This window comes from Macaca mulatta, chromosome 7, assembly GCF_049350105.2.
Source record: "Macaca mulatta isolate MMU2019108-1 chromosome 7, T2T-MMU8v2.0, whole genome shotgun sequence".
In the NCBI taxonomy this organism is placed as follows: domain Eukaryota; kingdom Metazoa; phylum Chordata; class Mammalia; order Primates; family Cercopithecidae; genus Macaca; species Macaca mulatta.
In genome coordinates this window covers 137,557,329-137,572,061 of record NC_133412.1, presented here as the reverse complement: position 1 = coordinate 137,572,061, position 14,733 = coordinate 137,557,329, and the positions used below count along the sequence as shown (strand labels likewise).

General features: G+C 41.4%; 1 protein-coding gene across 5 annotated transcripts; it reads right to left on the bottom strand.

The window, feature by feature from the left end:
- Window positions 1–5,778: 5,778 nt before the first annotated feature.
- On the bottom strand, window positions 5,779–12,069 carry AKAP5 (A-kinase anchoring protein 5). 5 transcript variants are annotated; one of them, XR_013396316.1, is made up of 3 exons: window positions 11,969–12,069; window positions 6,956–9,124; window positions 5,779–5,838 (listed from the first exon to the last, which is right to left on the bottom strand). XR_013396316.1 is itself a non-coding variant. In XM_001102077.5 (2 exons), the coding sequence occupies exon 2, from the start codon at window positions 8,859–8,861 to the stop codon at window positions 7,578–7,580; it is 1,284 nt and encodes a 427-aa protein (XP_001102077.2). In that variant the 5' UTR covers window positions 8,862–9,124; window positions 11,969–12,069; the 3' UTR covers window positions 6,478–7,577. The 5 variants fall into 5 exon arrangements, 1 of the variants encoding a protein (XP_001102077.2); XR_013396315.1 differs by having other exon boundaries at window positions 5,779–5,831; XR_013396317.1 differs by having other exon boundaries at window positions 6,969–9,124.
- Between the last annotated feature and the right edge of the window lie 2,664 nt (window positions 12,070–14,733).

The window sequence follows — 14,733 nt, the reverse complement described above, 5'->3', positions numbered from 1 at the left end:
TAGAGTTTGATGAACCCTAGTGATTATCATTATTCACTGGTAATCCTTCAGGAAAAACACAACAGCCAGACACTGAGGGTTTTTTAAAGAATTCTAAACAAATTCACCCTGAAATCAGGACAGTTACTGATAAGGCCATTTAAGATACATTTGGATAGGCTGGGCGCGGTGGCTCAAGCCTGTAATCCCAGCACTTTGGGAGGCCGAGGCGGGCGGATCACAAGGTCAGGAGATCGAGACCACAGTGAAACCCCGTCTCTACTAAAAATACAAAAAAATTAGCCGGGCGCGGTGGCGGGCGCCTGTAGTCCTAGCTACTCAGGAGGCTGAGGCAGGAGAATGGCGTGAACCCAGGAGGCGGAGCTTGCAGTGAGCCGAGATCGCGCCACTGCACTCCAGCCTGGGCAACAGCGTGAGACTCCGTCTCAAAAAAAAAAAAAAAAAAAAAAGATACATTTGGATAAAAGATCAAAAACTCAGGTTGACTTTTTTTTTTACCTGAATTGAGTCGTGACCAATTGTTTTGGCATTTTCTGCATCTCAGCCATATAGAGTACAAGGCAGTTCTAACTTAGTCATTCTGTCAGGAGGATAGAAATACTCTAGTTTTGAAAGAACTGTTTAAACAGAAGTGATATTCTAAAGTTCTTATGCTGCAAATGGCCATTCCATATGGAACCTTTGCATTGTAATTTATAGATATTTGATTAGCAGCACATGCATGCCTGAAGCTGCATTGTGATGGTTATCACAGATATGGTACAGAAACCCGCGTGTAGCCATACTAACCAGACCTTTCTGTGACCTAACAGCTTAGATGTCAGACTAGGGATTGAGGAATAAAAGGTTCGGTTACAAGTGTACAAATGACTGCATCTGCTTCGGTGTCACCTTGTGCTCCCTATCTCCCAGGAGTGCAGAAATGGAAGGCCTGGGTCCTAAGACCACAAGTACAGCTGTGAAAAGTGTATAATCGTTCTCCCATAGTAGCACTGTCAGATCAAGGCCAAAAGTTCTTTTTGAGTTTCACCACAAAGCAAGTGGTGGGGAAAGTGCATCTAGTCTTGCTAATGTCCTGAAACTGGGGGACACTGCTCCCATTGATAGGGTGGAGTTTATGGAGACAATTTTAAGGCTGGGAGTTTCCCAGGTTCAGCGCCACACCGTCCTCTCCTCACCTAGGTTTCCGTTCACTGCTCATTGTGCCCACACCCAGTTTTGCAGAGGACTTTCTGTGAATGTGTAGTGTACAAACACGCATACTCTCTTTCCTAAGCTCAGGAACTTAACCCTCAGTAAGCTTAAGCTTTCAGGAAGGAAAAAAGAAAGAAAAGTAGGTATTCACAGAAGGGCTGGGGACTCCAGACGTCAGCATTAAAGGTAGGTCTAAAAAGGGAGTAACAGAATTGCCTGTGAGGACAAGTTTTGTGAAGTGTAGTGTATCTTTTTTTTTTTTAAACCAAGAAGATGAGATTTAATAAAACTTTTTTTTTTTTTTTTTTTTTTTTGGAGACAGAGTCTCGCTTTGTCGCCCAGGCTGGAGTACAGTGGCGTGATCTCGGCTCACTGTAAGCTCCGCCTCCCAGGTTCATGCCATTCTCCTGCCTCAGCCTCCCGAGTAGCTGGGACTACAGGCACACGCTGCCACGCCCGGCTAATTTTTTGTATTTTCAGTAGAGACGGGGGTTTCACCATGTTAGCCAGGATGGTCTCGATCTCCTGACCTTGTGATCCGCCCGCCTTGGCCTCCCAAAGTGCTGGGATTACAGGCGTGAGCCACCGCGCTGGACCATAAAACTCTTAAAAATCCTGCAAAATGTGAAATATTAGCTACGCTATTACCATGTTTGTACATTAAGAAGGCATTTTGCTTTGAAGCCAGATTTAGTTTTACGACTTTTAAGGTACTATCAAGTTTTAAATTGGTCCCAAGATTTGGAAAGTACACTCCTTCCTAGAGCCTGATTGTTATCATTGGGCTGTGGTTACGAAAAGTTAGGGTGTTAACATTACCAAAATGAAGTCAGTGCCTTAGTAAATACAGAACTTTTTAAACACCCACCTTTAGTACGTACCATCTGAATAATTCTAGCATTTTCACATTGATTAGTCATTTGAAAAATCATAAAGATTATTAACAATTCATAGGTTAATGCAGAAAAGACAACTAATGAGTATAGCAAGAGATGAAAACAGTGTTTTTGTCAGATTCACAAATGTCATCAAATTCAGAACTGCCCTTTTGGTTGAATTAGTTCAACATTTTAGGTGTTTTTATTTCTCTTGCTGAAGGACTGTTTTAGGAGTGTTACTGTGAAATCTCTGTCCAATTTCCAATTAGCAGAGTAGAACTTTTGGTAGTGCGAACTCAGTAGTTCCATCAATGTGATCTTTGTAGTTTTAGGAAATGAACATAGTTTGCCCACAGTTCTTTTAAAAGATCTGAATAAACAAACATGAGTCAATATAACATTTATTCTGTATTAATAATCAGTACATAAATTAATTCAACTTGAAACGTTTTTTCTACAGAGTATTATTTAATATTATCATCTGATCCACAGTAATTTAGTACTAATTTTAATGAGAAAAAATTGAAACTTTTACTTTCATAATAGCTCATAATAGCTCATCCACTTAATGTTTTTACAAAGAACTACTATAAATATGTAACACTATGCAGGCTTTTTTCTACACCTAGTCACAAATCAAAAAATGAGCATACTGTTTATTTAAAAATGGAACACTTTCAAACTGCTGCTGTATTCAGATCACCACCTTCCCCACACCAAAATTAATTGCTCTCTCTGTGTACTCCCGTCTATGCCACTCATGTTGCAGCATTATCCATGACTCTTTGCCTTAACCCCAACCCAGTTGCTGTTGTCACTGCTCCCTAGGTTGAGCTCTTGGAGAGCAGGGAGCCTGTCCCCCTTATCAAATAGTGTTAGGTATGAGTTTTGCCTAATACGTGTGTTGAATTAAATTAAATTTAATTAGGACACCTGCATTTTATGTAGCTTCCTTCTAATTTTTGTAACTAAGGAGCATTACAAATTTTCTTTTCAAAAATGTACCATAAAATATACCATGGATTGAAATTTTGAACTATGTATAAGAGACTTCATGTTACCCAATAAAACATCATAGGAATTTGAACCTAAATAACTCTAAATCCTAAATGAGGATTTTTTTTTTTAATGCAGAAATGGCAGGCAGAAAAATCAAATCCTGCTGTATTGAGTATCAGATGAAATTAGAAAGTAGACTACATATTTCAATAAAGTTGACATTAAAAGGATCTTTTCAAACAATGGGATTCTAAAGCCTGACAATTATTTTTAAAATTCTGTTGTAAACCTCTAAAAACATTCTTAACTATAAAAAATAAGGCAACTTGAAGTTAGAAATTTATGGATGAAGTTAATGCTGGATTGCATACAGAAGCCAATTTGGTGCCCTCATGATCCATATCTTTAATGCCTTTAGCAAGCCTGTTCACATATACTGGTGAAATAACAATGTCTCAGAAGTAAATAAAAGAGATTCTAAGACTCAACTAAATAGTAGACCAAGTAAGATCATCACAAACTTCATGCTGTCAAACACATTACCTTGAAGGAAAATTATGCAGACAGCTTTTCTGAAGAACTCCATTTTGTGCCACATGCTTATTATTCTTTGAGGTGGAGGAGGTGGCAGGGAACATAATTTCTGTTTGAAAGTTCTTTTGTTTTCTGCTACCTTTACTTAGGGTACTATTTTTATATCCTATAAAGTGCTTTGAAAAAATGTTAAGTGAATAGTGCTACATAAAATAGAGGAGAATTTTCACCTTCTCTGGGTTGTAAGAAGCAAAGTGAATAATACTTGACTCTTAAAAGAGGGATGATAATATGCTGAAAAAGTTAACACGTATCCAATAATCCCCATCCCCAACCCCCAGCCTTGTAAAATTCTGGGTTCAAAGAGAAACTTAATTATGGCTAATAAATAAATAAACATTCATTAAAAGCAGAATTTATACCACAGCAAATGTAAATGAAAATTCATGTGGTGTTCCTAATAATTATTTTAATGTCGTTAAATGGACATGAATTGAACCAGAACCTATTTATATTCACTTAATGTTTGCATATAAGGTCAAATTGCCTAAATACTATTACAAGAAAAATATTTTATGACTTTGAAGCCATCTAATTTCTGCATATTTCTATAACAATAAAACAATTTGAATCACCTTAGAATTCACTGTAATAGGATTTGGCCATGTAGCACATATAATCTGATTGAGACCAATTAATTTCTGAATTCCTTTTTCTAACTGAAATCGTACTTAATTCAACAGCTATTCTCAATAGAAAAACAGAAACCACTTAAGAATGAATGCAAGTAAAATATACATCTCATCATAAAAACAATCAATACATTCTAAACAAAAATATGTATTAAACCACAGTGAAAAAAGTAAAAACCTAGCATTAGATAAAATTTTACTTTCTTAACCAAAAAATTCAATACACATATTTACCATTTATCTGTTTTTTTTAAAATCCCCCAAAATATTTTCAATAACGGTAAGTGCTATACTTTTTGCTTGTTCATGAGATTATTAAACATTTACAATGCAGTGTATTGGCTTGGAGGCATCCTTGCAGTAAATGAGGACAGGATTCTTCAATACACTGTAAAATGCACCAACCTTAGTCAGGTTTTTAAAATTGTTCACTTTTAAATATGATAGTTGGTAGCTGTCCAAGTCCATTAGCACCATATATAGTGAGTTAAATAGTGTTTTCAGAGAAGATGACTTCGTCTTTTTTTTTATGTTTAAAAGTTGTACAATTAAAAGAAATTGACTTCTTGGGTCATGTGTTTTGAATGACACACTTTTCATCTTGCTAAATTGAAGGATTCCACCCCCCCAAGATTATAAGCGTGAAGGTAGGAAAATCTGGGGGAAATATTTTTGCACTTCAGCAAAGAATCTTGCTAATAATATCCATGATTTGGTTCAATTTCAAAGTCAGATTAATTTCTTTTGATAGAGGTCTCAATATGTATTTACAGAAAGAAACGAAGCTGATTCTGTAGGACAAAATAGCAAATACTTTCTTTTTTTTTTTTTTTTTTTTTGAGACGGAGTCTCGCTGTGTCTCCCAGGCTGGAGTGCAGTGGCCTGATCTCGGCTCACTGCAAGCTCCGCCTCCCGGGTTCACGCCATTCTCCCGCCTCAGCCTCCCAAGTAGCTGAGACTACAGGCGCCCGCCACCACGCCCGGCTAGTTTTTTGTATTTTTAGTAGAGACGGGGTTTCACCATGTTAGCCAGGATAGTCTCGATCTCCTGACCTCGTGATCCACCCGCCTCGGCCTCCCAAAGTGCTGGGATTACAGGCTTGAGCCACCGCGCCCGGCCTGCAAATACTTTCTATATGCAATCCATACACAATGCAAGAATTCACCCAGATCATTTAAAATCATCTAATTTGCATTCTTTCCTCCACATGGAGCTCTTGAACAAATACCTTACATCTCGTACTTCATCTTTATTACTTCATCTGTTTCAAGTAGTAACATAATCACTCAATTTACACAATGGGGGAATACACACTTTGAATCCTAACCTGTGAGGTAGGGAAGTGCATTGTGGTATTATGGCCATTTCACACAAGGAAAGATTGAAATAGGATTACTTTTTCAAAAAATATGGCAATCATTGATGAGATCAGATGCTTCCCTTTCAATATGTAAATAAAAATGCAAATAAGCCTTTCTCATTTTTGTAAAGTATATCTGGATTGAAAATAGTGATGAAGGCCGGGTGCAGTGGCTCACGCCTGTAATCCCAGCACTTTGGGAGGCCGAGGCGGGAGGATCACGAGGTCAGGAGATCGAGACCATCCTGGCTAACAGGGTGAAACCCCGTCTCTACTAAAAATACAAAAAATTAGCCTAGCGTGGTAGTAGGCGCCTGTAGTCCCAGCTACTTGGGAGGCTGAGGCAGGAGAATGTCATGAACCCAGAAGGTGGAGCTTGCAGTGAGCCGAGATCGCGCCACTGCACTCCAGCCTGGGTGACAGCAAGACGCCGTCTCAAAAAAAGAAAAGAAAGGAAAATAGTGATGAAAAAGTTAATTGTCAATATCCATGTAAAATGATTTTTACTGGTTTCTCTCAACACACAGACAGGAAGTAATATTGACATTTAAATTATAATGTGCTTTAACTTTTCACTTTCTATTCACCCACATTCATGGCTCATTTTTGGCCAAAAATAAATAATATTTGCACTAGATTATTAGGATTTTCCAGGACCATTACTACCAGCCTGGCTTTGAATCTACTCTCGCCTCTTTGGAGAGAGGTTGATGAATATGGCTCTTAAAGAAGTAATTCTGCAAGATGAATCCTATATTATCTATGATAATTTAATTGGGAATTTTCCCTTCTTCTGGATGAAGAAGAATATTCCACTTGTTTTGTTTTTGCTGTTTCGTTTTTTAACTTTTCACAGATAAATCCATGCAGAAATGGATATATACAGATCTGTTGAGGCAGAAAGAAGAGAGGGAAAAACCCACTCCTTTTTCTACACTTTTGCACTTAGTAACAGTTTGCCTGATTGAAGGATTTGTGAATGGTTCTCCTTTTTTTTTTTTTCTTTTTTGAGATGGAGTCTTGCTCTGGTGTCCAGACTGGAGTGCAGTGGTGCAATTTTGGCTCACTGCAACCTCCACCTTTCGGGTTCAAGCAATTCCCCTGCCTCAGCCTCCCAAGTAGCTGGGATTACAGGCGCACGCCACCACGCCCAGCTAATTTTTGTATTTTCAGTAGAGACGGGGTTTCACCACATTGGCCAGGCTGGTCTCAAACTCCTGATCTTAGCTGATCCACCCTCCTTGGCCTCCAAAGTGCTGGGATTATAGGTGTGAGCCACCACACCCGGCCAAATAGCTCTTATAAGGGACTTAAGACTAGAAAACCACTCACGTTTAATTTCAATATGCGTATTCTGCACACTATCTGCTGAAATTGGGAAAATGCAATGTATTTTTTGAGTTAAGCCTACTGCTTAGGAATGTAACAATTACAAATCACATTCACAAAAGTAGCTCACCTTATTCACCATTTTAAACAACATATATGTGCACTGTAAAAATAAGTTTTTAAAAACTCAATGTGATGTTAGCCTATACACAGCTGAATTATCAAAAGGAAACCAGACTTTGTTATATCAGAGGTCATTAAAAAGCTTATGGCATACCATAAGTGCTCAATAAATACATCTTCCTCCCCCAAAGCACTCCAATCTCCATATGCCGTTTTAGCAACTCCCTGTATGTTATGTCACTTTATACTGCAATCTGTGCTGACTTCCTCCAATCCAGAAGTGACTGCATTTCAGTGGTAGAGTTTTATAAACTTGACTTAATCTTTAGCACTTCTACGCTGGAATTGTACCTTTTAAGTTCTAGAGATGATAAATCTCTCATTTGTTACTGAGTAAGAAATGCCACAAATGTATAAAAGAATTCTTCATTAAGCTTATTTTTCCTGCCATGACTCTGGAGAGTAAGTCACTGTAGAAGATTGTTTATTTTATTATCATCAGAGGCCATTTCATTAACCAGCTGTTCTACTGACAACTGAATAGCATTCTTGACAAGAGAAGAGGCTGTTTCAATTAAGAGTGTTTCATATTGTTCTGAAGTTCTATCCTCAAAACCATTATCATTAGCAAAAACCCCTACTTGCTCATTTTCAGTTGAAATTAAGAATTGCTTAGGGACATTTTTTGATTTCTTAACATCAAATTCACTGATTTCAGTGTCTGTAATAATAATAGCAATGGGCTCTATTCGTTTGCTTTCTTCTAATTTGGACTTCTCTTCAGTGATCCCATTTTCTTTAAAATCTGATTCTTGGCTCAATTCAGTATCTTTTGGCTTAGTTTCTTCAGCTACAATCTCTCTACTTTCATAGTCTTTCCCATTTGGTGCACTTTTTAGGATATTGTTACTGGCTTCTTCCATAATTTGTTGAGCTGGGATTGCAGGTAAAGGTGGAACATCAGAAAGTACTGTTTGCTGATGGTCTGTTTCTGAAGTTTCAAGTGGGCCTGCTTGCTGGGGTTGAACATCTTGTTTTTCCTTGACCGTTTCAATTTCTTCAAGGATTAGAGTTCCCGTTTGAATAGCAGAATGCCCATCATCTAATCCAAGTTCTACTGAAATCACTTTCTCTCCAGAAGTTATGCTATTGCTCACATTTGATTCACAGACTTCATCACCATCTTTCCGTGAGATGCCTTCACTTAGATCCTGGGTTGACTTAGCCTTTGTTGCCTGATCATTCAATGGGGTCTGTGTTTGTATATCCAAAATTTCAGCTTCTTCCTGGACTTTGATGCTGCAGTCTGAGTCTTCTATAATTTTGGAATGATTACTCCTTTTTGGCCCTCTTGGGAATTTTATGCAGGGAATCTTAAGTCTAGATTTTGCCTTTTTCTTAGAAAGATCAGCATCCTCAGTGTTTATTGCAGGTTGCACTTCAGCCTCCAATAACTTTTGCTGCTTTGAAGACTCTGACCTTTTCCTGCGTGTTACAAGACGTTTGAGTGAGGCCCAGGCCCCCCGTGGGGGCTCTGGCTGATCAGAAGCTCCTGCTTCTTGGGGACACTTCCTTGCCACATCAGCAGCTTCAGAGCCAACTTTGGGCTTCAGTGCTTTAGCTGCTTTCTTTCTTCTCTTGAAGCAAAGCATGGATGCCTTTTCCTTCTGTCTTTCAGCCCCAGGACTACCTTCTGCTGATCTCTTCTCATCCTTGTTTTCTACATGAATTTCTGAAACTGTGGTTTCCATTTTTACACTGTACTCTTATTCTCTAGAAAACTATATTCTCTCTTCCTTAGCAGCCTTTTGTGACAAAAAGATGGGCAAAAATGTCACACTAGGTAAAATTTCATCCAGGCATATTCATACCTTTCATCTTACTCCATACAGTTGTTTTAGGTGGTTTCTCTAGTATAGAAATGCCCAGTTTCTCTATTGCTTGTAATTTCTCTCTTTAATTTCTTGATGAAAGCCCTTTCTTGAATAAATTTTTGCTTTATTTAAAGATCAACCTGATGAGAGAAAAGAAAGTGGTATTTTATTTCACTATGAGCCTATTATTTTCTATGGAGACTATTTCAGCTGAATGTATAAGATTCTACCAGGCATATTTTCCATATAATAATGAAATGACTGGAGAATAAACGTTGGGGTTTACTTTGGCCCTATTAAAGAGTTCAATGTGGTTCTATTGTTTTATCCTCTTTGTTGAAACTTCATTTTGGATTACCCTGCAAGTCTGATATTATTAGTTCTTTAGTTGTGTTGTCTGTGTGAATTGCTTATGGCTCTAAAGTGCAAATTAAGCAAACAACAGGAAGAACAAAAAATGAAGTGCAGGATGAAAAACAAGCTAATGTATTTTTTATCACACTCAATAAATAATTTTAAAGCTGCAAAGGACTTTAGAGATTATTTGAGATTACTCAAATCCAGCCAGATGACAAAACTGAACTCCAGAGGGGAGCAATTGTCTTGTTAAAAGCCATGCAGCTAGATAAGGTCATAGCCAGAGTTAGAACTAGAGACTTTGACTCTCTAGTTTTTCCATTATAACATAAGGTTTCTGTTCTAAAAATGTATGTTCCATCAAGGAAGTGCTACTTTTCATACATATTCTTAGGAAAATTTAGCATTACTGTCATTTCCCACTCTTAAATTAGTTGTATAATTTTGACATTTTCATTTAAGTACTGTATTTGCTGTATCACATGTTTCCACCATAATCTGCACATAGTTGGAGGTCAGTAAGAGTAACAATAGCTGACATTTATTGAGCAATTCTTGGGTATTAGGCGGTGCACACACTTTTACATACATCTGTAATCCTCACCACAGTATTACAAAGATGGTGGTATCACCATCTACAGATGAAGCAATTTGGCTGAGATTAAGGCAGAGCTGTAACAGAGCTCAGATTAAACAAAAGATTGCTTGTTGCTTAAAGCTTATGTTCTGAAACTGGGCTTTAAGAGTTTCATCAGAAAATGGATTGTTTGGGGATACTAATCTGCAGTATATTCATTAGTAAAAAAATTTAAAAATTGATTAATGGTCATTTAATCACAAGGCACTTATCAACTCATAATTGAACCAAGAGTAGTCTGAGTTCTTGTTATTTGAAAACCAAGCTTTTGAAATTCTTTAAGCCGGGCACGGTGGCTCAAGCCTGTAATCCCAGCACTTTGGGAGGCTGAGACGGGCGGATCACAAGGTCAGGAGATCGAGACCATCCTGGCTAACACGGTGAAACCCCGTCTCTACTAAAAAATACAAAAAACTAGCCGGGCGAGGTGGCGGGCGCCTGTGGTCCCAGCTACTCCGGAGGCTGAGGCAGGAGAATGGCGTAAACCCGGGAGGCGGAGCTTGCAGTGAGCTGAGATCCGGCCACTGCACTCCAGCCTGGGCGACAGAGCCAGATTCAGTCTCAAAAAAAAAAAAAAAAAGAAATTCTTTATATTTTGCTTTTTCGGTTCAGGAACTAATTTAACAGCCAAAAATAGGTTGATAAACTATGCAATTGGCAAACTGTTAGATAATACAAAGGTGTATTGAAAATTTAATCCTCAGAATGGTATGATGGTACCAAAGAATGGAAATGGGAAGTGATTATCTAACAAAGATCCTATGAATTTTAGTGGGTGGATGCCCTAAAATAAGCAAAGGGACTCATTCTTTATATTGTTTTTATGTAAATCCTTCACTGAAGTTTCATGTGGGTAACCCATAATTTTATGAACTGTGGAAAGAACTGGAACCCTGAAAATCAGTTTATGATCTAAGTAAATATTCTCTTAGGTTGGGTGTTTCATACTGTATGCCTCTAACAGAAAGATAAAGTCATTCTAGAACAATGACGGAACTAAAATATGGACATTTGACAGTGTTTCTCCTCACATTTATATTTCAGTGAGCACTAGAACCTCAGCTGATAACTCTGTTTAAATCTTCTCACCTCTTGTGAGTTTTCAACACCTGAGCACTTTTGTTAAGCAGAGGCTGTATTACCACATAATAGAAATATTGAAATGAGATGTTCAGGAGTGTATCATTTGAAACTAACGTGGATTGCGCAAAGACAATGGTTTGAGAAGCTCACTTGAATGTGTCTCACACACTAGAAATAAAACGAATGCCCAAACAGAAACTTAACTGAAGGGGGAAAATAATGCAGTCTGTAGACATTAAAACTTTGCAGAATGTCAGACTGCAAAGGATTCGCTCTTAACCAGCAAGGGTAGCTTTATCGCCTCAGGAAATCTTAAAGTCCCTGTGCTCATTTCCTGATAGAATTTCAAGTCTCATGTCACAGAAAACACTCCCTTTCCTTTTTCCCTTAAGCAGCAAAGAACATCCACTACCCGAGGAAAGCAATGCATCTTTCCCAGCACCAGATATGGACCACGAAGGTTCCTCCTGGAGGAAGGAATCTCGAATTCTAGCTTGACGCCCCTTATGGCAGGAGACAGAGCGCAGGATAAAGTACTCAAAAAGGAAAATGCCGGGGGCGTGGAACAGATAACCCAGCTTCAAGCTGTCTGCAGAATTATAATGTAATGGCCAGAAACCCAGAATCACATTTCGCAAAGAGGGATAAAGAAGGAAAAAAGCCACCGGCAACCCATGCTTCTAAGACAAGCTGTAACGCGAAGGTGATAGGTGGGCAGACCTGATGAGGGTCGTCCTGGCCGCGGATTCCTGCGGACAAGCGACCTCCCGCGTTCTTACTCCCAGCACCTCAGGGGGCTCACATCCCCCATGTCCAGTGGGCGCCTCTTGCCCACTCCGCGGTCCGCTGACCGGACACTGCCCCCGACCCTCCTCTCCAGCAGGCTCCCCGCCCTGCCTTTACTCACGTAGGGCGTCGGGGTCCTTGGCCAACACTGTTCCCAAGGTGGCGGCGCGCTCGCGGGGCCCGGCGCCCAGGCCTCCAGGGAGCCGAAGCAAGGCGCCCTCTGCAGAGCCCGCCGCCGGGTGCGCCCCCTCCCCACCGCGCGGGGACAGACAGCCCGCAGAGCCAATGCGAGCGGAGCGGAGCCGAGCGGGCGGGCAGGGGCGTGGCGACGCGGGAGGCGGGGGGCGGCACGGAAGCCGGGACCCACCTGCAGCAGCAGCCTGCCTGCCGCGGGGAAGGCCACCGTGCTCCGCCTGGGCGCCAATCTCCGCCGCCAGACTACATTATCGCCGAGGCGGGGACCGCGAGAGCCAGCCGAAGGCTCGGGGAGGGGTGGGGGGCGGAGGGAAGGCGGGGAGCGGCCAGGGCAATGAACCCCGCGTTTCTGAGACGCTAAATGGTGAGGTCCAGTTTCAAATTATAGACAGTCCTGTTACACATGTCCTCTCCTCCCCCTCAGAATATTTAAAGACAAGGCAGACATCGCATTTTAAAAGCAGGATTCAAAACTGTGTATGGAATAGCGAGGTCATTTTTGTTTGAAGCGAAAATTACATATAGAAATGGAAACAGAAAGAAACCCGACTTTCTCAGGAGTGACTTGAGTATAAGATCATCGTAGGCCGGGCGCGGTGGCTCAAGGCTGTAATCCCAGCACTTTGGGAGGCGGAGACGGGCGGATCACGAGGTCAGGAGATTGAGACCATCCTGGCTAACACGGTGAAACCCCGTCTCTACTAAAAAATACAGCCGGGCGCGGTGGCTCAAGCCTGTAATCCCAGCACTTTGGGAGGCCGAGGCGGGTGGATCACGAGGTCAGGAGATCGAGACCATCCTGGCTAACACGGTGAAACCCCGTCTCTACTAAAAATACAAAAAACTAGCCGGGCGTGGTGGCGGGCGCCTGTAGTCCCAGCTACTCGGAGGCTGAGGCAGGAGAATGGCGTGAACCCGGGAGGCGGAGCTTGCAGTGAGCCGAGATCGCGCCACTGCACTCCAGCCTGGGCGACACAGCGAGACTCCGTCTCAAAAAAAAAAAAAAAAAAAAAAAAAAAAAAAAAATACAAAAAAAAAGTAGCCGGGCGAGGTGGTGGGCGCCTGTAGTCCCAGCTACTCGGGAGGCTGAGGCAGGAGAATGGCGTAAACCCGGGAGGCGGAGCTTGCAGTGAGCTGAGATCCGGCCACTGCACTCCAGCCTGGGCGACACAGCGAGACTCCGTCTCAAAAAAAAAAAAAAAAAAAGATCATCGTGGTTCATCGCTAAACAGGCTCTCAGACCTTTGTCTCCCAGTGGGAAGCAGGTGGAGGTGATTCGTGCAGAACTTTGGCCTGCAGGAGCAGCTGCATCTCTATGCGGACAAGGCGAGAAAGGCACAGCAACCCAGCTCCATCCATCTTATATCTTACATAGTTCCAAAAATAAGTTGAGGTAGCTTACAAGTTACCCATGATTCCCTTCAGGACATTCCCTATGAGGGCATTCCTGGGAGCTCCAGCTGTAAAATCCAGTAGGATCCATCACAATCCCAGCCTGCTCCTCAGGCCCTCACAGCATAGCATCCAGATGAAGAACCTGGTAAGGTGCAGTGAAGAACTACTGAAAAGCAGCCGCGTTCATCTCCTTTCTTCAAGAGGATCACGATCTTAGGGAGTGTAGATGTCAGGTGTCCATTTTTGTATGTTTTTTTGGAAATGTTTTATATTTGTAAGGTTCCATAGTTTCCACATAGGCTTATCACGGAAAGAACTCTTGGGACACAAAAGCAAAGCCAAATATAAACAAACTGTCAAGATCTTAAATTTACAGATAAAAGAGGCAAGAGTTGTAAAACAGGAAAATCCACAAGCATCTAGTTTAGTTGTAATTAAGAATTCGGGGCCGGGTGCAGTGGCTCACACCTGTAATCCCGGCACTTTGGGAAGCCAAGGCAGGAGGATGGCTTGAGTCCAAGAGTTTGAGACCAGCCTTGGCAACATAGGGAGACAAAAAAAATTTAAAAATTAGCTGGGCATGGTGGTGCACCTATGGTCCCAGTTACTCAGGAGCTCAGGAGGCTGAGATGGGAGGATCACTTGGGCCCAGAAGGTCAAGGCTGCTGTAAGCCACTACTATACCACTGCACGCCAGCCTGGGCAACAAAGTGAGACCCTGTCTCAAAAGAAAAAAAAAAAAAAATTCAGTCAGCCTTCTTCACTCAGCAAACACGCCTACAGAAATGGTCTTCGTATCTCTCTATGGGTTGTTAGCCCTACTTGTTGCCAGTGTTGAACTTTAAGCCAAAAGAAATACATTATACTCATAAGCAATTGAGAACTATTCTTTATTGAGATCCAAGGTATCTCAAAACTAGCAGTCCTGGGAGTTTGCAAGAGTTTCAGGCAAAAAATAAGATGAGCTTATTTAAGTGAAGACAGGGTAGAATAGCTGTCTTATTTTTATTTGAGACAGGGTCTTGCTCTGTTGCCCAGGCTGGAGTGCAGTGGTACAATCCCTGGCTCAAGCAATCCTCCCACCTCAGCCTCCCATGCAGCTGGGACCACAGGTATGCGACCACATGCCCAGGTTCTTCTTTTTTTTCTTTGTAGAGATGGGGGTCTCCCTATGTTGCCCAGGCTGGTCTTGAACTCCTGAGCTCAGGTCTTGAACTCCTGAGCAATTCTCCTGCCTTGATCTCCTGAAGTGCTAAGATTACAAGTGTGAGCCACCACGCCCGGCCTTCACTTGGC